The following is a 27,564-nucleotide window of genomic DNA, read 5'->3' as shown; positions in this document are numbered from 1 at the left end:
GATCAATTTATATTTGTTCCATTTCCCAATGATCACACCGATGTCACCAAGGACTGTTCATTTCTTTGCAATTGAGCAAACATACAAATTCAGCAAGGAATCAGATAATTATTTCCCCCACTGTACTCTAAACTAGACAACAGTCAGCCAGGCTGTGCTCGAGGCTTCCACAGAGGTAAATCAGAAAACACCTAAGAGGCAATTACCTAACACTATCACTACCTCACCAAACAGAGGGACTCGTCGAGGAAATCCATCACGCTGAATGAGTCCTAAATGTGTCCCAGTTTTATAAAAGGTAAACGTCAGTATAATTGGATGTTTGTGATGAAGCGGCACTGACAGTTTGCAACACAACTGGAGGCAAAGATTAAGCACTGACGTATTTCTCCTGACTAACTCTACAGTGTCAACAATTTCACAGATAGATAACCATTAGTCATAAAAGCATTGAGACTCAGAAAGAAAACAAAAGGCAAACAGAAGTAGAACAGACAAAGTTTTTTTTCTTCTCTTTTTGATGCATGTTAAGACACTGTTTAACCAGTAAAGAGCTACACAAGTAATTTTCATATGAACAAGGTTGACTCTTTAAAAGCAAGGGCAACTGTTTAATATGTTACACCATGTAAAATTAAGAAAAAATGCTTTCTAAGTGACTACAAGGTGCAGTGGATTTTATGCACTTGATGCGATTGCTTCCCATTAAGTTCATGAGACATAAATTTGGGATTTTGTAACCTCGTTTCTTTTTATGTTTCTCTGCGTCATTTATTCTGTTATTAAAATACTGCACTTACAGATGCTGTGTTTGTGTTTGCAAAAAGACATCACAGTCTGACAGCTCTACAAGTGCTGGAATAAGCTCATCTCTCTGGGCTGTGGCTGAAAAGTTGTCATTAGGACACGTCAGACTCTCAGCCCCTTTAACTGCTGTCTCTTGCAAAATATCATTTAAGAACTTCATTGTTCAAATCTCTTAAAGGGGGTCTATTGTGCTCATTTGCAACTCCACGATTTTATTCTTTGACTCTACTAGAGGGCAGCGTGGTGGGACCATTAGCACTGTTGCCTCACAGCAAGAAGATCCTGGGTTCATCTCAACATCTGGTTAGGGTCTTTCTGTGTGGATGTGTTCTCCCCGTGTTTGTGTGGGTTCTCTCCGGGTACTCCAGCTTCCTCTCACAGTCCCAAGACATGGAGTTAGTGAGGGTTAGGTTAACTGGTGATTGCTAAATTGCTCATAGGTGTAAATTTCAGTGTGAATAGTTGCCTGTCTCTTTGTGTTCGCCCTCTGTCTGGCTGGCAAGTTGGGATAGGGATAGGGGGATAGCCCCCCTGTGACCCTGATATGGATAAGTGGAAGAGAATGGCTAGTATAAAATTGCTTTTGCATTCACAGTTCAGAATTAACCTTGTTTATTCTGTACTGATCCTCCTCTGTTCACCCACTCCGTGAGACAAGCTGTTTTAGCTCAGATTAAACTTAAACTTTCTCCTGATTGGCTGAAAAAAGGCCTGAACAGCAGGTCTGAGATGACCAAATTAACACTGTCCACTCACTGACATCACATGGAACCAAAAGAAAAAAAAGACCTGTGAAACTAAGTGTTTAGAGCAGTCTGCAGCTTTTTGAAACTTGTTTGATGTTTAATATGAGTATCCACTAAAAAATATACAGCATATACTGCATGACAGAAAAAAAGGAAAAGCATAATATGCCCCTTTAAAGGAAAACCATTCCTACTCCCAGTAGGAATTCCTAGTAATTATGGCTGAATGAGAGGCATTATTCCCCACCATCACCGAGTTCCTTAAACAAACAGGAATCATCTTTGCTGTCAGCACATCTCTCCCCTTGGACACTCCACACATATAAACCCGACAGGTCCTTGCTACCTGAGAGCTAACGCTGCAGCACATTTTTTGATACAACAACAAATAATGCAACTTTGGGTAAAGGTGTGATTTTTTAAATACAATGCAGTTTTTTGTCTGGTATTTCATAACAAAGTGTAGGCACACATTGATAAGATGTGTGCCCACTCATCTGCAAGGACTGGGAGCTCTTATCACATTGATAAGAGCTTCCAGTCAATAATTGAGAAACAGGGAGTGCAAGGCAGGTTAACTGCTGAAATATTCATGCAGATTCAAGGCAATACTGGGAGACAGCGTGAAAGTGCTGCAAACTTGCTACTACTGTCCTTCCTCTCCTGTAAAGACACGAATTATAATTTCTTGGTGCTCATTTGGGAAACTGGATTTGGTGAAGTGGAGCTTTGAACTAGAGGTGTGCTGCTCACTGGTTTGACTCCCTGGGCGAACTTTTAGAATGAGGTAAGATGATGAGTCATGGTCTCACCTCCTTCTGGAACCACCACTAAAACACTGCCAAGGCCATTTTTTAATGTACTAAAGCTGCATGATTACATCTTTACCAACCAAATGGATGCTATACCCTAAATATATTATTTTTATTACTATCATTGGGAAGTAAATGAAACTGAAACCATCAAAAAATGACATATTAAGTATTTCAGGGCTCACTTTGAAAAGAAACTCAAAACTTTTAACTGAGAAGAAAGACACAGGAGGGTTTAAAGATAGATAGACATAGAACAGATACGGGTAGACATGTTATCATCCCCTTTTTGCCCCTTGAAAAACAAGAAAAAGAAACAACACAGAGAAGCTAGAAGACAAATGTATTGTTTTTTTTCCTTGTCCATTCAGTATACTTTGATTGTTCAAACATTTAATTAAAAATAACCAGAAATGTATAAAACACAATTCATTTAAATACCTATTTTAAGTCAGCCGGTGTGATGAGACACTTGGACTTAGTGCATGAAGTACTTCTAAGGAGGATGACTGTGTATCAATGGGATGCTGCTGAGTTATTGATGTAGATATTAAAGACACTGGTCATATTATTACATTTGTAAAGTGGTTTTACTTCAAACTTATTTTCATCGCCTTTTCATTTTACTTCAGATGCTTTGGCTAAAGGTTATGTTTCTACTAGATTTTCAACAGTTGGCATATTATTAGTCCACAGACTCAGTCACATCTTTCTGGTCTTGAATATAAAGTAAAGTATAATTGAGTGATGAATGCTTTTGATCGAGATCAGTGGGTGTCATGATTATCAACTCAGGCATCTCTTCATCTTAACCCTTGTGTGGTGTTCATATTTTTGTTACTCAGCCAGTGTTCATGGGTCTGGTGGACCCGCTAGAGTTTTGGCTTTCCAAATTAACACTATCAAACAATTTTATGTTAAATTACTCAACAGATGTTTACTTCATCCCAATTACAAGCCATATGAACAGCAAACATGGTTCATTTTTTCCCTTTACCTTTGTTAGATCACATTTATGAATTAATGTGCTTCTCGTTTTTGTTTTTTATAAAATGTTATAAAAAAAATTAATCAGTTATAATCAATTGGAGTGAGTGGAAAGACACAACACATTTACACGTGAAGCAATATGTTTCACAACTAAATGGGATCAGCTGCTCATCAATGGTGACATTAGGCCCAGGGTTGTAAAACAGGGGGAGGTGGTGCACACACTTATCCCACACTGTCCTGATGGCAGCTAGCTTGTCTCTCTGCCGTCGAGCTAGTCTGTCGTCTCGGTTATCAAAACGGATAATCCTGGAAATTTTGTGGAAGTTTTCCAGAGACGTTGATGCACGGAAAGGTTCTTGCCGGTTTCTGCATCCCACAGGGATCCTGTGGATTCCCCTTTGGACCTGAAAACTCCTGCAAGGATAAGAACCCCAAAGTAGGCCTTTGGGGTTCTTAGATGAATTTGGTCCATCTCCTTCCACCTCTCTCCAAAAAAACACCTTCCTTCTAGATTACTGCAATCCAGAATAATTTTCTGGATGGAATCTGGGATGAAAAGCTCAAATGAAGACTTGATGTCCTGCACATGAGTAACTGTCAGCCGTGTTGGCCCTGGCTTATCACAGTAACAGCTCTGCAGGGTGGCTCATTTCTTGGGCAAGAAGACCATTCAATGTCACCAGTTATTGACATCCATATTTCTTCACTTGCTGTCTGGTGGGCTTGTTCTGGTCCTGGAGCTGGCTGCAGATGGGGTACTTGTCTTTGTTTTGTTACTAAATGGTGCTCAACCTCATCCTCTTCTTCAAAGTCACTGTCAGACTCTGAATTTTCAGAAATGTGAAATATTCTGAAACCTCTTTGTCAACATCATCATCCGAAGCCCCTCTTCCAAAATCAATTGGATGGCCCTCGCAGCAGATAATCTTTTGCCATCTTGATCAGTTGTGATAAGGAACCACACTGGCAAAGTCTTATTTATAGTATTATGCCACTAATTTGCAGGTGGGACAGGGTATGAGAAAATAAAATTTGGATCCCTCAAGAAAGAGGGTAAAATGTGCGGGAATGTAAGAGCAGACGGTGTTGATAGTTGAATTTTCAACAATGTTGCAACTTTGTGCGGGAGCAGGAGGGGAAGAAAACACTATCAGCAGCACCAGAAAGGAGGAAGACAGAGTGTGGGAACACAGGACCTACACTTTCAACACTTTTATTAGACCTGGGTCCAGTGGACCCGAACACCTTGTATGTAATGTAAATGCGTGGGGGGAGGTACAGTATGAGGTCATTGAAAATTAGTTCGGATTTATGTTCTTCACAGAAAAAAGGCCAAAGCCAATGAATTTCAGGTTGAAAAAATAATTAATTGTTTAATTTTTCTTTTGAAAAAAACTGAAAACGGGTCTCACAGACCCGAACACCATACAAGGGTTAAACCTATTCAGATGTATTCTTTAGTGTATACGTGCGTTCAAGCGGGTGGATGTAACACTCGGCTGCTGCAATGTTTTATTTTTCGGGTTTTTTCCTATGTATGTGGGAAGGATTGCAGGATTTTTTGTGCATACAAATGCGCTAACTGAGGTTGAAAATATAATTCCGTTGCAATCTGCTGAGGAAATCACGTGAGTCTAACACTGCTGCCCCACGGAACAGAATTAAAGCTGTGAAATTCCGTCTCTTGCGCTCATGTTTTCGTATATTTGGTAGAAGTAGCTGGCATTTTGAATTTTCTTCACAGTCAAGTTGTGTTATTCGTATTTTTTTTAAAAAGATCCCATGGGGCTCAGAAATGTTAACACTGGCATAGCTCCAGGCATCTTTTATTTTTTTTAACCTGTTAACATACGTGCTGTGCATCCCCCAGTGGTACTGCCAGATGTTCAAGTATAACGCACACCAGTGCATGCAGGTGTGTGTGTGTGAGGGGGTGGGGGTGGGGGGAGGGGCTCATGTAGCGTGGAGGTGTGTGTACGATGAGGTGAAACGCAGTAGACCTAGCAGCCTGCCTCTCAGCAATGAGCTCAGCTCCAAAATCCCAACTCTCACACTCCGCCTCCGTGATCTCCTCAAAACTGCTGCCACACACACACACACACACACACACACACACACACACACACACACACACACACACACACACACACACACACACACACACACACACACACGGCGCTCCACAAATTAAATCCTGTCCGACTCTTGATCACACTTTCTTTTTCTTTTTTTCATTTCATCTCAAACGGCCTGGCTGACTGTCTCTTCCCTTAACGGCCATAAACAACCTTTAGGACTCTGCAGCGGGGAAATAGTTGATGGTGATGAGTGCAGCAATACTGACCTCCAGTGAGTTGAGGTTTATTAAAGAGAAGAGGAAGTTTTTCAGGTTTTATAGACACTTAAAACTCAACCAGCACGTCAATATACAGAGTTCTCTCTCGCTCTCTTATCGACTTATACATTTTCAGATGTTATTAATACTATTTACATTAATATTTTTGCATCGGTTTGAGATCATGTGGACACAGCCTTATCACATTCCCACAATATGAAAATAATGTGTGCCGGGGGCGGGGCGGCAGTGGGTGAGTTTTATGAGAACAACACTTGGGGCATCATTAAGAGCGAGAGCGCACCATGCTGAAGGAAGGGGAGCTGCGGCTGGATGTCATTCAACTCCTGACGAACAGGAGCCGTGACAAAACTATACCAGGGGTGTCTTTCCAATTCAAGCAAGTTGTCTTGAGACACACCCGATCAACAGGCTGTAAGAGCCTCCAGAGACTTCGTTAACTGGGATTTTATTTTATTTTTTGCGTGCGCCCGTATCCATGTCGTCAGATTTGTAAATTAACCACGGAGGAACGCGTTTCTGATGGACTCTAATGACAGGAGCATTAGAGATCTGAAAAGAACTGACAAAATCCAACCAGGATATACACACACACGCAAATATATGTAACAATGGATTCGTTCAACGCCAGCGGAATGGATGCGTTCACGGTGATCCATTTAAATTCCTCCTGGACGCTGGACAGTGGATATTCTTTAGCAGCGATAGCTGGCATCGCCGCTCTCGTAAGTTTTCTCATTCTTTTTACCGTTGTTGGAAATATTCTTGTGGTTATCGCTGTGTTAACGAGCCGGGCACTGAAAGCCCCCCAAAACCTTTTCCTGGTGTCTCTGGCCACAGCGGACATCCTGGTCGCCACTCTCGTGATGCCGTTTTCTTTGGCAAATGAACTCATGGGTTACTGGTATTTTGGAAAAGTTTGGTGCGGTATTTATCTGGCTCTGGATGTTTTGTTTTGTACTTCATCTATTGTGCATCTGTGCGCAATAAGCCTGGACCGATACTGGTCCGTTACGCAGGCTGTAGAGTACAACCTGAAGCGGACTCCTAAACGCGTCAAGTGCATTATCCTGATCGTGTGGCTTATATCTGCGTTTATCTCCTCTCCGCCGCTCATATCTATCGACAGCAACAGTGAGATCAGCTCTCAGCCTCAGTGCGAGCTGAATGATGACACTTGGTACATCCTCTCCTCCAGCATCGCGTCCTTCTTCGCTCCCTGCTTAATCATGATCCTGGTCTATATCAGAATATACCAGGTGGCCAAAACCAGAACCAGAAGCATGTCGGGAAAAAAACCCGGGCCAGATGGCGTTACACAAACTGAGAATGGACTGAGCAAAGCCACCTCCCCTTTCCACGGCGAGAGGGAGAACGGTCACTGTCAGTGCCCGCCTACGCCCAGCCAACGCACCGTCACCGTCGGGCAACAGACTGAGGAGCCTGACATGGAGGAGAGCTCCTCGTCAGAGGGCAAAGGTCACAAGCCCCAGCTGCAGGAGTCCCAGAGAGCAAAGAGGATCAGCAACAAGAAAAGCTCGCTCTCCAAGCAATCCACTGGCATCTCCAGGGTCAGTAACAAGTCCATGGATCTGTTCACCTCCAGGAGGAAACGCCGTAAGAGCTCCCTAGCCAGGAAGAAGATCTCCCAAGCCAGGGAGAAGAGATTCACATTTGTCCTGGCTGTTGTCATGGGAGTGTTTGTTGTCTGCTGGTTTCCCTTTTTCTTTAGCTACAGCCTGTATGGTGTGTGCAGGGAACCCTGTAGGATTCCCGACCCCCTCTTTAAATTCTTCTTCTGGATTGGCTATTGCAACAGCTCCCTCAACCCTGCCATTTACACCATCTTCAACCGGGACTTCAGACATGCCTTCCACAAGATTCTCTGCAAGTCCTGGAAAAAGTCCTTTTAGCTGTGAAGCAGAGCTGCTGCATCACTGTGACAATCTTACATGAAATATCAAATTGAATTTATAAAAAACACAGGAAAAAAAGGAAATCTGTTGTGTTTGTTATGCCTCACTTCTGTCTCATTGTCCTGCTTTTCCAGTCATGACAGCGTGCACCCTTCAAGGAGTCCCCTCAAGCTTCAGCATAGATGTTTTCATTACAGACTTCTCACAGGCTTTCCCAGTTTGATTAATGTGCACCACATTTCTCTTATTCTCTATGAACTGTGCTGTAATTCTGTATTAAAGGACCGATATTGATAAAGCCCCCTGTACATCCACAAAAGATGCACACACGGGTGATTTATGTGCCAGGACAAACCCCCAGTTCAGCTCAGTTTTTTCCATTCCATTAAACTTTTCTATTTTTTGAACACTAAGATCATTCTTCATCACAGATTTTGTCTTCGGTAATTAGATTTAACCTATTAATATTATTTTACACATTATTGAAAATATAAAAATATGCAGCCTACAAGCACAAAATGTCATAAAACCAGATCGTTGACAAGACAGAGTCTTAGTGTGGCATTTTGAGAAATATGCTCAATGGACTTTCCAACAGTCGGTTCAATTCAAATTTATTTATATAGCACCAAATCTCAACAGTCACCTCAAGGAGCTTTATACTGTAGAGTAAGGATCCCAGAATATTAGAAAGAAAACCCCAACAATGAAAATTTGATGACAGTAGAAAGGAAAAACTCCCTTTTCACAGGAAGAAACCTCGGGCAGAACCAGGGTCAGGCAGATATCTTCAGAAACTGGTTAGCAGTGAGGAAAGACAAAAGTTAATGCTCTTTTTAATGGACAACATAAGAGAAGATAAGAAGAAAAGATGTCTGTAAATATGTAGCATGTTTGTTCATAAGCACTACCTTGACACAGAAATGTAACAAATTCTCACTGAAAGTAGCGCATTATATAAGTTTTGTTAGTTAGTAAAAAAGAAGGCTTTCTATTTGCTGGTCTTCAATGCACATAACAAGTGGAAAATAGAGAAAGTTAGTATTGCCATAAAACTGCCCCCCATCATTAAAAAGATATATGTGTTTGATTTAGATATAGCAAGTGTAGCTAAGCTTAGCTAAGCTGATACAATGTAACTACTGCAGAGAAATTAAAGTGATACTGATCTTCTCATCCAAGCCAGCAACAAGTCAAAGAATATTTCTCAAAATGTCAAACTATTCTTTAAAATGTTATTTAAAAAACAAAACAAAAGAAAAACAAAACTGTTAGTGTTAATGCCTGTGTGGTCAGTGCTGCACTTAATCTGTAAAGAAAAAGAAAAAGAAAAAAAACAAAACAGTAGCACAAAACAGTTCATCCCCACTGTGCCTGAAACTTTCTGGCTCCCTGAAATGATGAAGCCTTTTGGAGGCTGCCCACCTGGCCCAGGTTAAGAATCCTCATACACTCATGCACCTGTGGTTTCCAACCTTGTTTCATCGCCCTGCAAACATCGCCCTTCTGCTTATATGTTTGTTTTGAAGTGAAACCAAAACAAGTCTCCTTTCTTATCTGCCTTTTTAAAGGACATATTTACTGTTTTAAGGCAATGAGGGCTACCGTGGAAAAGTCTGAAGTGATATTTATGTACAAACATGTTTGAATCTTTGACCTTTTTGAGAAAGGCAAGCAGGTTGGACGCCATTAGCTTAAATTCAACTATTTGGTTTGTTTGTCTGTTCAGCTTCCTTGATGCTGTTAGCCGTGTTTTCTTTGACAGTTTTTGAACATCGCTGCTGAAAACAGACTCTAAACTGAACTCTTTTTGTGTCACTGTAGGGTCTTTACCTCACAATACAAAGCGCTGTGAGCCAACTGTTGTTGTGATTTTGCGCTATCCTGGGTTTGGTTGTCATCATGATAATTCACAAGTCACACTGAGATATATTAAAGGACAACAGAAGGATAAATCACGGCAGATTACAGATGACTGGGTTTGACATTAAAAAATGGTTCCATGCAAAAGGGTAATTATTTTCACAGCAGCCCTAAATGACTGAGCATTTCAGATTCAATGCATTCATTCTGCATTTATTTTCCAAGAAACTACCTCTGTTTATTTGCTGCTGATTTTGGAGTGACATCTTGCAAAGTGCATATTTTCCTCTGCTTAAGCTGTCTGATGTTGTGCAAAAATAAAAGATGACGAAGTCACCTGGTGTTGTGATTTTGCAGCACGGAGTCTCATTAATGGTCAAAAACATGGGGAGAAACAGTTAAGAAGCTATCACGAAATGATAAATGTTATTGCGTTTTTTTTAATTTATATAAATATTTATATTCTAATCAGATGACCACTTTTGGATTAAACTTACTGACAACATCACAATAGTAAATCATGATAGTCTTTCTATCTATAAATGCATCCTTTGATCAGATTCAAATTCAGCAAAAGTTGATCCATCCGAGAAGTTTAATTTCCATCCGACAAAGAAAATCCCCATTTATGCAAAGCCGGCGAGATCCAGGGTTTTGTTTGACTGTGTTGTACAGCATTCGTGTAAACAGACTCCTAATTAGGTGGAACAGTTGCACGATCCAGAACAAATTGGTGACTCCAAAACTGCTCATTATCATTATTTACCCAGAGAATTTAGCCCCAACGTGTTCAATCAAACTTCTGCAAATCCACATATTGTTCAGCAGCTTGAAATCCCTGAACATGGCAACGGGTGGGTGTCATAAAAAGTGTTCAGTCCCTCTGATGGACTGAGGCCATGTTCATTTCAGCGTGTTGGTGACCTTTCTGCACAATAGGTTTGATGTTGGTTCTGGCAGTTTCATAATCTAATACTCCCCAAAGACCCTGTGGGCAAGACTGAGGTGAAACTGAATTCTCCACACACCAAAGTCCTGTTTTCCTGCTGCTTTTGTGCCGTGGCTGAGTGTGCACAGCCAAAAGCCATTTGTAAAGGGTTACGAGCCCATCTGCTGTTTGCAGTCACGAGAGATTTATGTCCGAAAAAACACAACAAGAAAGCAGTTTCCCAGCCTGTATAATTGTTTCAATACAGAGGATACGCAAGGAGGTGCAGAGTGGTTGATGAAAGACAGCAGTCAAATATATCACCAGATGGACGTACTGGTGCCAAGCAAAAAAAGGAAGTCTTTTTTGCATTAATGCCACCATAGCAGGAGTACAGGCAATATCTGACTAAACTGCTCTTGTAGCAAAGACACCCTTTTTATTACTTTTGAAAAAGGCTGGGAGTGGGTTTACAGAACTTTTTCTTCATATTTCTACCAAATCTTAAGAAAGTGAGTGAACAAATATATAAAAAGCTGATCTAAAATATCAGGTTTATGAATAAGTAGTGCAATAAACTGAGAAGCATAGCTGTGAACTTCACCAATAGCTGTGTGAAGTGATGCAAGAAATTAACGAACAAGCCATATTTAATCTGTTGATGTCCAGCTGACATGATCATTGACTGGACTGTTTGTAATTACCAGGAATCTTTTACCTTCCTCCAAACTGTATTTAAGTGGGATGGGGAAGCCAAAGCAAGTTTCTTTATATGAATTATGAAGAAATATTTGAATTTGTTACATAGAAAAGGACAGTTTTATGCAAATAATAAATGGAACATTATGTATCACCCATTATCTAGGGTTGGGACACAAACGGTAGAGTATTCAGCTTTTGTGGGATATGATATGCATATCATTTACATAATATGTTTAGTCGAAAGACAAGAATGGACAAAGGAGCAAACCTCTGTGAGGACCTGCAATGGCACCATGCTAATCTTTTTTTTTTTTTTTATATATAAAACGTAGTTAGTGGGTTTCCTCATAAAGAACTCCATTGGTGTTGTTCTGTCTGTGTTTTATGGGTTTGGTAAGTACACTGCTTTCCTACCTAAGATAAATAAAATGTGTCCTCAAGAGTCAAGAGCAAAGTGGCTTAATGGGCTGTGTGATTGATTTTAGTGATTTATTGTTGCTTTAGAAGTCAACAGTTAAAAAGAAACTGATTTGTGAAAGGAAAATGTGATTTGTTTCTTCTGTGGTTTGTAATTTGTATGAAGGTTTAGGTATCTCAAACATGTTAAACTGCATTTTAAATACATTTTATGGTTACATTGTGAGAAAATAATCAGCAGAACACAAAGCAACTGAACCGATTCTACAATGAACCCGTCAGATTGAACAGTGCTCACATGTCTTTAATAGCCGGTCCCATTTACAACCAAAAATAACAACCAGCAGACAAACATCAACATTAGCAATCAATTGGAGTTTATATTCTGGCCACATAATGAATGTAAGTCCAATATTCATCCTCCTGAGGGAAACATCTCAGCCTTTAGCTGAAGGTCGTTCCATTATGCTCACCAGATAGTCAATAGACATTGGCTGCTTGGTGTTTTGTAGGTAGTTTACAGTCATTTTTATCATAGTATTAAAAGGGAAACAGTAAGGCTGGCGTTCATGGTGGGAAAGAAGCAGACAGTAAAGCTGTGGGTCATAAAATCAAAACAAGGAGCTAAAAGACACTAAAACGCTTATAAGAAGTGACGGGAAATACAGAGTTATGAGGTACTTTTGTCAGAGTTTCTCAGAGTTTGTCATGAAAAGCAACAACCTTCATATTGGTCCACAGTGAAGAAAACCAAATTAGTCCTGTGACTCATTTTTTTAAAAGTCTTTTTAGATGCATACCCAAGCCTGCTGATATATTTTTGCTTTCAATAAATCTGCTTCCCATTGTTTCCACTCAGTAACTACACCTCCACAGACGCACTGTCAAAACTGTGAGGTTCTGAAAAAGCTCCTTTCTAAAGGAGATACTCACTCTGTAGAGAATAATGCAAAGATTCTATGTGGTGAAATAATGACATTTGTCTTTATTATTATTAGATTATGTATTTCCGTTTGCCAAGACATGCATATTTTAAACTTTAAAATATAAAGGATCCTGGCACTGCTTTATATGCACAGTACTGCATCTGTGGTAGATATGAAAACGAGTTCATCTGGTGGATGTTAGGATCGGCAGATGTCTCATCTCTCTTGGCTGTAGCGGACAGTTTTGCGGTACTTAGTTTGTACCAGATTTTGTTCAAATTTCCGTTTTATGGCTCCATAAAAGTGAAAAGTGAATTAAAAAAAGACAGCTACAGACTTAAATAAGATGAAAAAGATAGATGCCAAACACGTGACGTACAGATAAATATTTATTTCAGATCAATGTACATTTTTTTTTGTGAACTCCGTTTCTCCTTTTTTCCTTGTTAATATTCTCCATCTTGTAATCGAGCTTCTGAGCGAGAGTTTTGAGTGTTACAGCATCTTTACTCAGTCAGATGTCAGCATCCAGTGTTGTGTGGAAACTACAAAGACATTAAATTTAAATTTTACAGCTGACAGCTCACACAAAAATCCATAAACCCAAGAATGTGGACACGCATTTGTTAGCGCTTTAACAAATACTGCATAATGCAAGATGTGAAAAGACTACAGCCATGAAAATAAATTTTAAACACATGAAGATATCTACTCTGAGCGATTAGCATATCGAGTGGTTTTCGGCTGATTTATGGGTACATTTGCTGAGAAAGAGACTTAAGATAAAGCAGACAGGGTTTCTCGTGTCATCTTTAAACCTGGCAAATTTTGTGGAAGATGAAAGGCCTCAGTCTTGTGGATATGATGTCGCCACACCTGACCGGCTTCAATTTTCTGCCAGACATCAGACCCCAGCAGTGAGAAAACATGGGCAGGCTATCACGAGATTGCAAGAGCACACCTTTCCCAAAACCCTTTTTGGTGACTGAAAAAGAAAAAAGGAAAAAAGGAAACCCGTTTCATCAAAATTTATGTTTACCTTTGAAAAAAAGTTTCCTACTTTCTGACTCTCTGAACAGCAAATGCATAAATGCTCAGTTCACTTAAGAATCTCTCGGCAGCTGCAAAAACTGAAGACACGTCTCACAATCTTCTAATAAGTCTTTACACCGTCGCTATTTAGTGTTTACCACGCACTGACTCCTCCGTGAGATTTATAAGATGCTGCATAATACAGTGTTTGACGTTAGATTATTATTTGATGTAAGACGGTGGGGTTTGCTTACCAGCAGCAGAACGTTCGGAACTTAAATCCACATTTCAGTGTGATGAATTAGCCTGTTTCATTATGGCCAATAATGCATCACATTGCAGCTGTCATATATAATGATGGAGAACACCTCAGACGGCGTTCACTAACTCCCTCACAGCTGAGCTCACAATTCGCTGCCTGCGCAGAAAGCTGTCCTGTCAAACAGCTCTGATATGTAAATGACTCAGCTGGAAACAGACTCGACTGATTTTCTGTTCAGTGGAAATTATTGTTTGAGGCTTTAAATGACAAACCTCTCCAAGAATCTAATACCTCAGCTGTGCATTGCACTTTAAATAATTACAGCTAAGGATGAACACAGAGCCAGTGCTTTTAATATTCTGACAACTGGAACCAAAAACCCTGTTTTTTCCTTACCTTATGAACACTTCATTTCCAGTTTTCTCTACATTTACTGTGTTGATGACTCCTGTTCGTTTGGAACAACAGGGCCCCTGAGGAAGGTGCTTTAAACACACCTTAAGTTACTTTTGGCTTTTTGTTTACGCCTGTAAGCTCGTCCAGCCTCAGGGAAGGGAGTGAAAACAAACAACATGGCTGACACTGACTCTTTTGCATCTGTGAGTTTAGTACCAAAGCAGTTATAGCTGTGGCAGTAGTTATAACAGAGTGGCAAAACAGGTTCAAAAGGAAAAATTATTTACATGATTATGGGTGTTGTGCTGTGTACTGTAAAACTATGTTCACAAACTCCACATAGAAAGCAATACCATCCTGTAAATGTATTGCCCTTCTCTCTGCTGATTGATATGACATGAGTTATAGCTTAGGGAGCATGGATAAGGTTAGGGTTAGGTGCTAGGAGTTTAGCTCTACAGCAGTAACAAAATGAATACAAATTAAGAGGCAATGGCACGACTCGGCAGGATCTATACTGGTTTTCTATCATATGTGCTATAAAACCAGTTTTGGAATACATCAGTAAATACAAATGGAGCAGTTCAGCTATAGTCTTTGGATAACCAGCGTGTTCACTTATTGTTTTTGAAAGCAGATCTGGATTGCGAACTTTTTACAGTGAAACTTATAAAAGTTTCAATATTTAGCACTTATTCCAGATCTTATACCTTCTCTGGCTGAAGTTTTGGCCCACTGCGGGCAGTAAAAACAAGACAATGAAAAACGCATATCGCTTGACAAACATGGCAGTAACTTTATCTCCCAGGTCAAACCTAGCCTGGTATGTCTGCAAAAACTCAAAAACTACCCCACTGGATGCTTAAAGGTGTTGTTGACAATATTTCAATGTCGGCCAGTCAGACTGTCTCTTACAAAGTGTGGCAGCGAGAGAGAAACAGCGATGACACACACCCACACACGATGGTGGTGGTGGTGACTGAGAGCTCTGAAGCTTCAAGATTACAAGGGAAATCCCAACTACGCCGATCTGGGAATTTCCCCCAGGAAATATCCCATTCACAACTGTACCAATCACCAAAAAGACATTCAGGACCTTTATTCCTGAAGACAAAGATGTAGTTCAAGTCATAAAGGATTGAAGATTGGTTAATATTACCAAAGCCTGCTTACATTTACATTCATCTAAATGTAAATTGCATCTGATGAGATGGATTAGATGGATGTTGTATTTCTCTGGATCATTAGAATCAGTGCGGCTTGCTCCTGATCTCAACTTTGATTGGAACAGTTCAGTGTGTGCTCAGTTAGATCAGCAGGATGAGTACTGGCCTAAAGTTGTTTGACTCACATTTGTGTTATGTGGTTTTGTTAATATAGAATAATATTAAATAATTCTTTGACCCCAGGTTTCTGCTGCTAGAAAGTCTAAAAAGCACATCCAGGCAACGTTTGAGAAGAATACCTGCTGACCCTGAACTTACGCCTCTGATGTTTTATGGACTTTTATTTAGTTTTAAAAATTATATAAATTTTTAATTTACTTTAATTTTGGAACTACTTTTCAACCAAGGCTAGCAGTCCAAGTGTCAGAGCCATCAGCCAATAGTTATTCAATGTTGAAATGTGTGTCATGCTTAACTGCAATCAATGCCCAAAGACTAGACTCAGAGAACTGATCAGTTTGACAATGATTATTGAGAAGGAGGACTGAGCAATCAGAGAACTGGGAAGTGGCTCAGGAGGGAGTTTTCACTACTGAAGCATGGCTGGAGTTTCTGTCGAAGAGGCGAGCAGGTGTTAACAGCAGCCAAGATGAGACAGGTAAGATCCTGCAAAGTTTGTAATATGACTCTGAGGCAGTAGTTGTTGTTTCCAGCGAGGAAACAAAGGATTCGGTGGAGAGGCAGGTGAGCTGCAGGTAAGTCTTTGGTTTTATAGTTGCAGTGGCTAATGATTGTTTGGTTCAGAGAAGTTAAAGTTGTTATGCTTTTTAAGCTCCTCTGGTTAATCCGGGTCAGTATATTTGAAAGTTTCACACAACCAGAGAACAAATGAAAGCTTGATGAACCACACAAGAATTTAATAAGTCACAAAGCCTATTTACCACTATGATTGAGACAATAACCTGCCAGAGAGTAGCAGCATCAGCTGATCCTTAAACATCATGAGCTGTTTAGCCAGTGAACAGCAGGTGTGGGAGAGAAAGAGAAAAGCCAACTGTGAGGAAGAGCTGGCCCATATCTGAGAGCAAGAGCGAAAGGAGACAAAAACAGAGACCGAGAGAGGGAGAAGACAGAAAACATCAAAACAAAATAATCCCGTCCAGACCATAAAACGTTTGTTAGATATCCTTGTAGCTTATAAAGTAAAACTGGCACTTTGGGGGAATTTGTGTTTCTGGATTTTTAATTAAAAAAAAAAAATCTGATGTCCTCCAGGTTCTAGCCACTCTCAGGTTTGAGTCTAATTACCATTTACAATAAAATGCAAATGCAAATTCATTAACTCATTTTAAGAGAGATTTTAATTGTTTATTCCAACAGAAAAACCACCATAAACCCCAAATCCCAACCCCTAGAGACTGCATCTGCTCCCACACCAAAAGCATAAACAAAATATCACAAAAAACCTAAAAATTTAAAAAATATAACAGTTTGAATGAGCAAAACAGTTAAATTCTAACTATTAAACCTGGCCACTATCTATTAAGTCCTCGTTACTATATAGCTTAATAATTGATTAAACTATTGATTTATTTTGCCTTTCAGTTGCATCAGGATGAATAAAACTTCTTCCCCGCTCGCCCCTGCAGGCAGTCTATCCTTCAAGCTCTATCAGAGGCCTGGGAGCTTGAGGGTCCTGCGCAGTATCTTAGCTGTTCCCAGGACTGTGCTCTTTTGGACAGAGATCTCCGATTGTGTTTCTGGGATCTGCTGGAGCCACTGGACTAGTTTGGGAGTCACCGGACCTAGTGCTCCGATTACCACTGGGACCACCGTTACCTTCACCCTCCACATCTTCTCCAGCTCTTCTCTGAGCCCTTGGTATTTCTGGAGCTTCTCGTGTTTCTTCTTCCTGTTTTGGCTCGAGTTGGAAAGAGTCTCTGTTTATCTATACATGTCAGGACTTCTGTGTTGTGATTTAAGAATAAAAACTAACCTGTTAAGACCTTTAACACAGTGTTCATTAGTTAGAGAGGCTATGCTTGGATTTTTCTCCCAAGGTCACAGAGTTGCTTTGGTACAAGTGGGAAAGAACAGAAAATGAGTCACATTTCTACATGGACCAAAAAGGTCAGTCAGACACTATAACTGTGAAAGCTTGTAGCCAGGTTACAAGCACAAAGTGCTGCAATTCATCAGCCATGTCTATACAGAAATAAAACCAAACTTTATTAAAGAAAAAAAGGAAAAGAAAAACTGAAAAAAAGATTCAATTGTAAGGAAAATAACAAAAGCAGCAACAAAATGACTTTAAAAGCCATGGCGATAAGCAAGGCCGTAACCATGGAGTCAACACTGGGACAAGTACGCAAGATTTTGATTATTTACTTATTTTACAATAAATTTTTATCCCTTTGTGTTACATGTTTGCCCCTTTCCTTTCATTGTAAGTACTATTAATCATTAATATTTATTCATTCATTTCTCTCACTCACTTCCATGTCGTTTTCTGTCCGTGTCCACTTGGCCTCTTAAAGCCGAGTGTTATTAAGAAATGTAAAGTCATCTCTTTCACTGTTATATATATAATTGATGTTAGTTGGTATGTTCTTGTTTTCTTTTCTTTTTTCTGTAGTTGCTCATAAAAATCAGAGGATATTACAGCTTATGTCCTCTTGCTTATAATGGCTCTCCCAAAATAAAGGCAAAAATATAATAAAAAAGACAAATGGATGAAGAGATGTTGTGAGCAGCTTTATTGCTGAAAAGATGCAGACAAAATACAGGATTTTTTTTATCATCCCAATGATCCATTCATTGTAAATCACAATCATTCCCCACCTTTAATAAAAATGTTTACTATGTTCAGTTATCAGAGTCTTGAAATTCAAAATAACTTCAAGCATCAACAGAAGAAAATCGATTATTTTGAACAGGGTGACACAGATACTCAAACTTTAAAACTGGGATAATGCAGCAGAACTTTGTTATGGTATAAATGTATATCCACGAAATCCATGGTATAAAAATGTAAGCTGTAAAAATGTATTTGGGCTTCAAGTATGTGTTTCATACTAAAATAGGAAGCATTTAGAGCTTGATATTGATGTTGGGGGGAAACGTTGTGATAAACACTGCAGTACATGAATATCCCTATCATAAAGTGGTCGTGCTGGTGGAAGTGGACTCATGACAGCCGTATTTCTGTAATCCCACCATAAGCAATCCTGTATTAGTGGTGGAAAGTTGTGTGCAACCTGTCACCCGCACAGAGGATGGAGTCTTATCCTTTCTCGGCTGACTTAGTCATTAATTTAACTGCGGCACGCGATGTTTGCAGTTTGATCGCTGGATTTGTTTCAGCACCTGCAGATCCACCGCTGTAGCGATGGTTTCCTGCCTTATGCCTCCAATCCAATAAACAACAAAGCTTCTTTCTGACAAGCAGCAGAAAGCACGATAACTTGTTTGTCAGATTTCAGTCTAATCAAATTTCCCTGAAACTTAATGAATATTAAAGCAACTCATCTCAAACTAATGAGACGAGTTGATTCAAACTCATCTCATTAGTCTGAGTCAGCTGCTGACTTTTGTGCACAGGATCATTTCCAACATGTCTTTTCTTTTTTTTTATCTGAGAAAATTTGTTGACTCAAGCCTTTGCATTTAATTTTCTCACAACGGGCAAGCAAATTACAAATGACTGTAGAAGACAGAGGAGGTTGGAAATAGGAGCACAGAAGAATTATTGATATCGCTCCACATCCACTGATTTCTGCACTAAGGGGGGAGTCAGCCCAGGGGCCTGGTCTGGGAATTTAAGTTAATTGAGTGCCACATACCTCTTCCAAAACCACACAGGGCGAGTGTTCATCTTCCATTAAGAATTATTGCTGCTGAAACATCTGCTTCCCCCCCAAAGTGAATATCAGACAGTATATTAAAGGCTGGATCATCGGGGAAATCAGCTGAGCATTGAAGTATATCCGTGGGTTTTCTGGGTTGAAGGCTAAAGTCAGAAATAATCCTTTTCAAACTAGTTTAACCGTACTTGCATTTTGTTTTTGTTTTTCTTCAAAAAAATCCTTAATATTCCAACAGCAGTATAAACACTACAGCAGCGCTAATGGAAGAAAATGACCCAACCACCATCACCTGTTATTTGACTGCTTTTCATGAATATTTATCTCCCAAACACGGCCGTTCAATCTTCACAGGTTCGCTCTTTAACGATACAAAACAGACTTTAACTGAAACTGCTGTCTGGTTTAACATATGTACAGTTAGGTCCATGATTTATTGGATTATGACATTTTTTAGGTGATTTTTACCTTTGTACACCACCATGGATGGAAAGGCTCCTGTGATTCAAGGGGCTTCACAAAAACTTTTCATTAACTCTTTAGGAATTACAGCCTTTTTTCTACTTAGTCCCTCATACTGAGAGGCTCGTGATTGGATAACTAACTGATGACAGGTGTCATTGCCAGGTTAGGGCCTGTTTTCTTCTTATTTTATGACATGAAGAAGGGACGGCTGTAGCTCAGGAGGTAGAGCAGGTCACCTACTGATTGAAAGGTTGGTGGTTCAGTCCCTGGCTTCTCTAGTCTGCTTGTCAAGTATCCTTGGGCAAGATACTAACCTCAAGTTGCTCTCCGATGCATCCATCGGAGTATGAACGTGTGTGAATGTAGTTAGAAAGCACTCAGTATAGAGATAGCGCTTGCGAGAATGGGTGTGATTGGGTGAATGTGGCGTGTTGTATAGAGCGCTTTGAGTACTTCGGGAGAGTAGAAAAGCGATATATAAGAATCAGTATATTTACCAAACAATATATGAAGTTGATCCAGTTCAAGAGATTTAGTATTTTATAGCTTTAATTTGAAACATGAGGCCCAGAGAGATGAGAATGCAAGTGAAGCAGCTGAAAAAACAACAACATAAACTTGCAAAGTCCTTGAAGTTCTTTAAAATTCAAACATCATTTTTGTGGCTGAGAAAATGCCCATTTACAGTATAAAAGCTGGGGTGACAAGGCTGAAAGCTGCTGAGCAAGTAAATAAGTGAACCATTTGTCAAGCTGGTCATTCAACGCTATTAGTGCTACTAAAAAAGAACGAGAGAGAGAGTGAGTGAGAGAGAGAAAAGCAAAAGAATAAAGGGGCCCAGAAAGGTCCTTGTTTTACCTACAAGAAAACAAGAAGTTCTCAAGCATCAGTTACTGAAAAACAATGAACGTGAATGAACACAGGTGTCAGTGGAGTCATTACAAAATCAAAGGGAGTTTTTTCCTTGATTACACTTTAAAGTGTGTCGGGAAAGAAACACAAAGCTTTTGATTTCTGTTTAACACTTTAATATGTTTGGAACCAACCTTGGACTTTAAAAAATAATAAGAGAACAACGATGTGGGAGACTGAAAGTAAAGTGCATGGAGGTTTGTAAAAATTCTCTCGCAAGTTTTAATGTTTTCGAGTGAAAACTGTCGTTATGTTATTGATTATATTGTTACTAATGTTCAGTCTTTAAAGCAGCTTTTTGCATATTAAACAAGGATCTGCATGAAAGAAACCAGACGGAAGCAAAACACAAGCAAAGATGGATAATATCATTATTCACACTGGTATTCAGCTGTTTCATACATCTATTTTATTATGTTAATAATTTTAATATTCTTTTTATTGCACTTACTAATGTTGTGTTTACAGCAATTTGAATATCCCCTGGGATTTATTAGGGCTAACATAACTATAGCTCTTTCATACTGAGCTCCATATTGCAGTGTGCATATTTTCACATTTTAATATTGAATAATAAAAAGAAATCCAGGCTCTCCCCCAAAGACCCCGTATCTGTTGTAATTCTGTGCTTAGCATTTCCTCATTTCTCCCACGCTGCAGCAGAAGGCAGCAAAGATAATAATTGTATTTCTGAATCTCTGAGAAGAAAGACAACTTTCTCTTGCTTTTGAATGCCATTTGTGGACTTCTGATGAGCTGTCAGTCAGCGAAGAATTCAAGGGGTCCCCTGCTGCGTCTCTTCAATGCAAATCTATCAAGAAATTTGTGGTCCCAGTCTTAAAAGTTTGGGCACCTCCATCCAATCTTCTTGCATATTCACACTGCACCTGCTCACTAAGATGAATCGCTCAACGGCGTGCCAAACTTCCAAGTTTGTGACACCTGTGTTCATTGCAGGAGCCTTTTGATGTCCAAAAACTCATTATTTACACAAATTCAGTCAAAGCCGAGCTGATCAAAATGGCTAAAACTCCTGATTTGATTAAAAGTGACTTCTCTTGATATTTTTGTGGCAAATGTATTGCAAGATTGGAAAAAAAACAACAAAACTAAACCACGCCCTCTGTGTATGGAACGCCAGGACTGCCATAATGAATTAATTAAATACACCATTAAATAATTAATTAAATGTGGCAATAATTAATTAAAATTGGAATTAATTAATTAAATAAATAGTTATGGCACATGTAATTAATTAATTATTGACACATTTAATTAATTATTTATGTATTTCACATTTTAATTAATTATTGACACATTTCATTAATTAATTATTGACACATTTAATTAATTATTTATGTATTTCACATTTTAATTAATTATTGACACATTTCATTAATTATTGACACATTTAATTAATTATTTAATGATATATTTATTTATTTCATTTTGGCAGTCCTGACGCCTGGCTCTCATCATGAAATAATTTTATCTGTCAGCCTCACCCATCAAACTCAGGGGGCGGGGTTAACGCTGATCGAGTCAAAACCATTGCTTTGGCCTGGTGGCCATTGTTTCTAGCACACAACAACCGGCACGTGGAAGCTAACAGAACTGAGCTTTGAAAAACCCTGTTTGTGTGTTACCAAATACCGTTTTAATATTTTTTTTAGCCGAGAATGTAGTGGTTTAATCTTCATGTGTCTGGTCGGTTTGTCAAGATACAGCCTCTTTGCAAAAGTGTTTCGATGATTTCGGAGATGTCTGCCCAGTCTCACGGCAAAGCGTGGGATAGACCCGCTCGCCTCGCAAGCAATCCCACCGACAAAGCGCAGGCCCCGGTACACAGCTGTAGTAACCCCCGCTGACTTCTTTTACTGAGGTTATATTTATCGATGTTTTATTTCCTGATGTTCTTATGTGTCCTACGTGTTTCAGTCGCCAATTCTGAATTATAACTAACATTAAAAACATGTTTAAGGAGGCGAGAGAGCAAATAAATCTGTTTAACATCTGATCTTTGGGTTTTTGTTCAGTAATCAGCGTGACCTGTGTATAAACACATAAAAGAGATAACGTTGGTGTTTCCGTCATGTAGTAACTGCTGGCTTTAACTGTACAAAGGTTGTTCGACACTATGAAACACATACAGACTTCATGATGTTCGGCTAATATTTTTATTGTGAATATTAATCATGCTGACCTCGCTCTGTACACCACGCAGCGAGGTCAGCATATCCACGATATCCTCAGCTCCATGAGTTAACACAAAGTTTCCCAGCTGACTATCTAACTGCCGACTATTCCAGAGACGTGAAAATATACAGCATAAAGAAAAGTGTAAGAGACTCAGCAGCAGATTAGAATAACAGTTATACATTTAATAAATCACCAAATGAATCCAAGAAACGAGCAAACCTGTTCCGACAATTTGAATTTGTATTCCCTCAGCTGCAGACTCGCTGCTGTTTAAATGTTTGAAAAGGAAGATTAGATATAAAAAACGTCAAACATAGACTCAGTCTGCCTTCACATTTGATATGAGGCCAGCACGTATAGTGGCCTCAGCAGGCTATTACTGAAATACACGTGCTATATCATAAACTATGATATAAACAGGGAGGTCCTATTAACATGTTTAGTTTTAAAGGACACCTTCCTGCCTTTAGTCTCATTCATGAGCAGTATTAGTTTTCTTCTAACATCCAGAAGTCTGCACAATGTGTTTCATAGTTTGTAACAAGCCTTTGACAGGTAAACATAACATGACCGAAAAAGAAAAAAAAAAGAAAAAAAAAGAGAGAGAGTGTTGACATAAGAAGAGAAAATTCTCTCAATTATGGAGACAGACAAATGGTTCATTTATGTTTGATGTGTGTTTATTCCTCCCTAAATATCGTCGGTGAAGTTCGCCATGCACGTCAGATTTTCCTGCGCATTTTTATACCTCTGCCAACAGAGAGAGAAAAAAAATCACATTCTAACAGACAGCTGGTGCTTAGAATACAGTTGAATAACTATTAAAAAACAGATGATATTTAGATGATAGTTCAGTCTAACACATGTGCCAGTGAACCATTAAACGTCTGTGAAACTATGCAGTTATGAAACGTAACTTTAACCTCAGCCAAACCGATTTGCTCAGTTGTAAATAAAACAGCGAAGTAAACGTGACCCGACAGACAGAACCTGAGTGAATGAAGTCCAGCGTTTAACCACTGAGAGCTAAAACTCAGCTGAGGTTTCAAAGCTGTGTGCCGGTGATTGGACATCAGCCGCTGATAAAGCTGTTCGCCTATAAAGTGCTCTGTAAGGAAACGAGCTCCAGCAGCTCTGCGCTCGGGGAAAACACTATATTTACTTATCTTGTGCAGAAAAATGCGCTGACATTGCGTTATATCGAGCACCGGCTGCCCAGTTAAACTGTGACTATCACCAGGTAACTTAGGCGTGTTTCTTGAATTAGCAGCAGGTGTTAAACAGCTGACAGATGAGGAGGAGGATGCATGCAGGTAAACTGAGGGTCTGTTGAGCTGATCGCTGGTTTCGTGAGAAAAATGTCAGCTCGTTCTTTATGTTACAGAAGCACAGAGACACAAGACCAGGCGGAAAGAGACGATCGTTCGGTGAAAATGAGAATCTGCGAATGCAACATGTGGAACACGGAGAGTGGAATATGTAAACAAACCGGTTAACGTAACCCCCTCGGTGCACTCTGCATGCTAACTGTTAGCAGAGCTAGTGAAATCTCTGAAAACATCTGAGCACTTTTGCAAACATGTTCTATGTTGACAACCTGACCAGACATACGTCGCGACATTCGCGGCTAAAACACTGTTAAAAGTGTAGCTGGTGACAGAAAAACGGGGTATTTTAAAACTACACCACCACCATTGCTGCTTGTGATTTGATCTGCATTCTGGGATAACTGGCTGCCCCAAGTCTACACAAGCAATCGATTTTCTAGGATCGACCTGTTTTGACTTACTTTGCACGGCAACCAATCAAATGTTAGAGAAGCTGCATGGGCAGCGTTAACCCCGCCCCCTGAGTTTGATGGGTGAGGCTGACAGATAAAATTATTTCATGACGAGAGCCAGGCGTCAGGACTGCCAAAATGAAATAAATAAATATATCATTAAATAATTAATTAAATGTGTCAATAATTAATGAAATGTGTCAATAATTAATTAAAATGTGAAATACATAAATAATTAATTAAATGTGTCAATAATTAATTAATGAAATGTGTCAATAATTAATTAAAATGTGAAATACATAAATAATTAATTAAATGTGTCAATAATTAATTAATTACATGTGTCATAACTATTTATTTAATTAATTAATTCCAATTTTAATTAATTATTGCCACATTTAATTAATTATTTAATGGTGTATTTAATTAATTCATTATGGCAGTCCTGGCGTTCCATATAAGGACTGCCAAAATGAAATAAATAAATATATCATTAAATAATTAATTAAATGTGTCAATAATTAATTAATTACATGTGTCAATAATTAATTAAAATGTGAAATACATAAATAATTAATTAAATGTGTCAATAATTAATTAATTACATGTGTCATAACTATTTATTTATTTAATTAATTAATTCCAATTTTAATTAATTATTGCCACATTTAATTAATTATTTAATGGTGTATTTAATTAATTCATTATGGCAGTCCTGGCGTTCCATATCTGTGTTCCTCTAATGAGATGTTAAATTTGATGCAGCCATATCAGGTAATAATTATAGTGCTGCTTTTACTTTTAGACCAGTCCTTAAAGGATAATTACAACATCAGTTGCGATTTACATGAGGACTCCCATAAAGGAAGTAACAAGTCATCAAGCATGAACGTACATATGGAAGGCATTGGCTACGTTGTAAATGGATGCATGAAAGTAAGAGGGAAAACCCCCGAGGCCATCCAGTGCTCCACGGCTCCTTAATTACTTGGAAGGCTGAAACTTAGCAGACGGAGTGAGACAAATGAATCTCTTAATCAAGACCTACAAAGCTCTGTTTATCTGTAAAGAAGCTCGCCGACAGTGATGCTGGAAGCAACACGGTCCCGTTCAAGAAATGGGAAATGGTTTACTTAATATTTTAATGCGATGGAGTTTTTATCACAGGGTGTTTGAGTTGTTTAGCAGCTGTGCTTTCATGCTTTTATTTGTGTGGACTTCTGATGGTGAGCAAAGGTTCTGTAGCTAGTCTCTCGCAACACAGCTGCGCATTGAGTCAAAGATGTGATTTGTCACTGATGATAATCTGAAAATGCTGGCTGAGTGTGTACCTGTTTAATTTACCTGTTTCATTAAAGTGGACATGACAGGAGTTCCCATTGCCACCATCAAACCTTTCTATATGCTAAAGGAGTTATTAAAAAAACGTCTTTGCACATCACTCTAATGCCTCTACATCACACTTGTTTCCCAGAAGTAAGAGGAAACTTATCTTTTCAGATGGTGTTTACTTGCAATGTTTCCATACTACATAACTGATCCCAGAGCAGTGAAAGCAGAGCATAGAAATGCTACTTGTGTGTGAAACCTTAATTTTATTTATTTGTTTAAGATCAGGTTTGATTGGTGATTCTACACGTGTATTATTCGTGTTCTGGTGACCACTTAAGTTGAAGTTTGACAAACAAGTAACCCAGGTAGTTAAATCTAGTTTCTACCAACTGCGTCAAATCTCCAAGGCCAAGCACTACATAGAAACTTATCCATGCTTTTGTGACCTCTAGATTAGACTACAGTAATTCCCTTTACTTTGGTCTCCACTCCGCCCTTCTGAATAGATTGCAGCTTGTCCAGAATGCTGTGGCACGCCTTTTGACTGGAACTGGAAGGTTTGCCTCTATTACCCCAGTCCTTGCTGACCTGCATTGGCTCCCTGTCAAATACTGCATTGAGTTTAAAATTCTGTTGCTTACCTTTAAAATCATAAATAATACTGCACCGTGCTACCTCATTGAACTCCTTAGTCCGCATATCCCCAGGAGAGCCCTAAGATCATCAGGACAATTACTCTTAGTGCAGCCTTGACCCCTCTAAAGACCAGAGGTGACCGTACTTTTGCAGCCCCTAGTATCTGTATTGTATTGTATTGAAGTTATAGTTGCAGCAGAGTGGCGAGCCTCGCCTCCAAAAGGACTTGCATTTATAAGAAATGTCTGTTACTGCACCTGGATTTTTTCATTTCAAATCTCCTATGGTGCACAGAGAAAAAAGAAAACAGGGAGGAAACTGTACATAGTATGGAGAAACAACACTGCCAACATCCTGAATAAATAAAAACTAATTAACTAATTTAATTGATTACTGTTCAATCTCAATTTTGAGCCAATGAGCACACAAAGTTGCGGCAGTAAGAAAACCTTGTAATAATGCTGGTGTGTCCTTCCTTTACATTTATAAAGCTTAAGACAATGTTAAGGCTTGCTTGAGTAACTTCATGTGTCTGAACCACACTGACGATTCCTTTTATTTTGGATATATAGCACAGTTACAGTCAAAGGTGATGGCCCGCTGCAGTATAGAAGAGGCATCTTCGAAAGAAATCATTTACATTAAATACTTTTTCACGCTGGGATACTTAATTTTGCACCAAATGCGAAAGTTTACACACAAAAATAGATACACAAATGGGGTGCTACTTCAAGAAACAGATGTGAGAGACAAAAAATGTTTAAATCACACACGCTCTCCTAGTAATTACCCTGCTGAGTGCATGTATGTGTACGACGGATCATGAATAGCTTGGTCCTGCCCTGAGGTGAGAGTGGTTTTAGTCAAAGTTAAATCAAGACCTTGGGAGTCTTTCTGGCACGGCTGATGATAAAGTACAGGTCAGGCACTGAACAAAGCGGGAGCAACGAATGAACAGCCTTGATATTACCTGGAATAGCGAGTGAAATTACATTTTCCTCCTTTAAAACCTTTCTGACGGCGTCTCCAGTTACCGCTCCCGTAAACCATTACAT

At 39.2% G+C, this 27,564-nt stretch overlaps 1 protein-coding gene across 1 annotated transcript; it reads left to right on the top strand.

The window, feature by feature from the left end:
- Window positions 1-6,016: 6,016 nt before the first annotated feature.
- On the top strand, window positions 6,017-9,744 carry LOC146675075 (alpha-2 adrenergic receptor). The gene has a single exon (XM_085402458.1). It carries the CDS (start codon window positions 6,326-6,328, stop codon window positions 7,625-7,627), a length of 1,302 nt encoding a protein of 433 aa, XP_085258584.1. The 5' UTR covers window positions 6,017-6,325; the 3' UTR covers window positions 7,628-9,744.
- The last annotated feature ends 17,820 nt before the right edge of the window (window positions 9,745-27,564 follow it).

This window comes from Rhamphochromis longiceps, linkage group LG3 (genome assembly GCF_057381845.1).
Source record: "Rhamphochromis longiceps isolate RC_006_pf linkage group LG3, R_longiceps_female_GT1.1, whole genome shotgun sequence".
Classification (NCBI taxonomy): Eukaryota; Metazoa; Chordata; class Actinopteri; order Cichliformes; family Cichlidae; genus Rhamphochromis; species Rhamphochromis longiceps.
Note: the sequence above shows the minus strand (reverse complement) of the source record. Positions and strands in the feature narration are given on the sequence as shown.

Bases quoted from the DNA above. Each gene is read 5' to 3' on its own strand.
- LOC146675075 (XM_085402458.1), top strand. From the start codon at position 6,326: ATGGATTCGTTCAACGCCAGCGGAATGGATGCGTTCACGGTGATCCAT.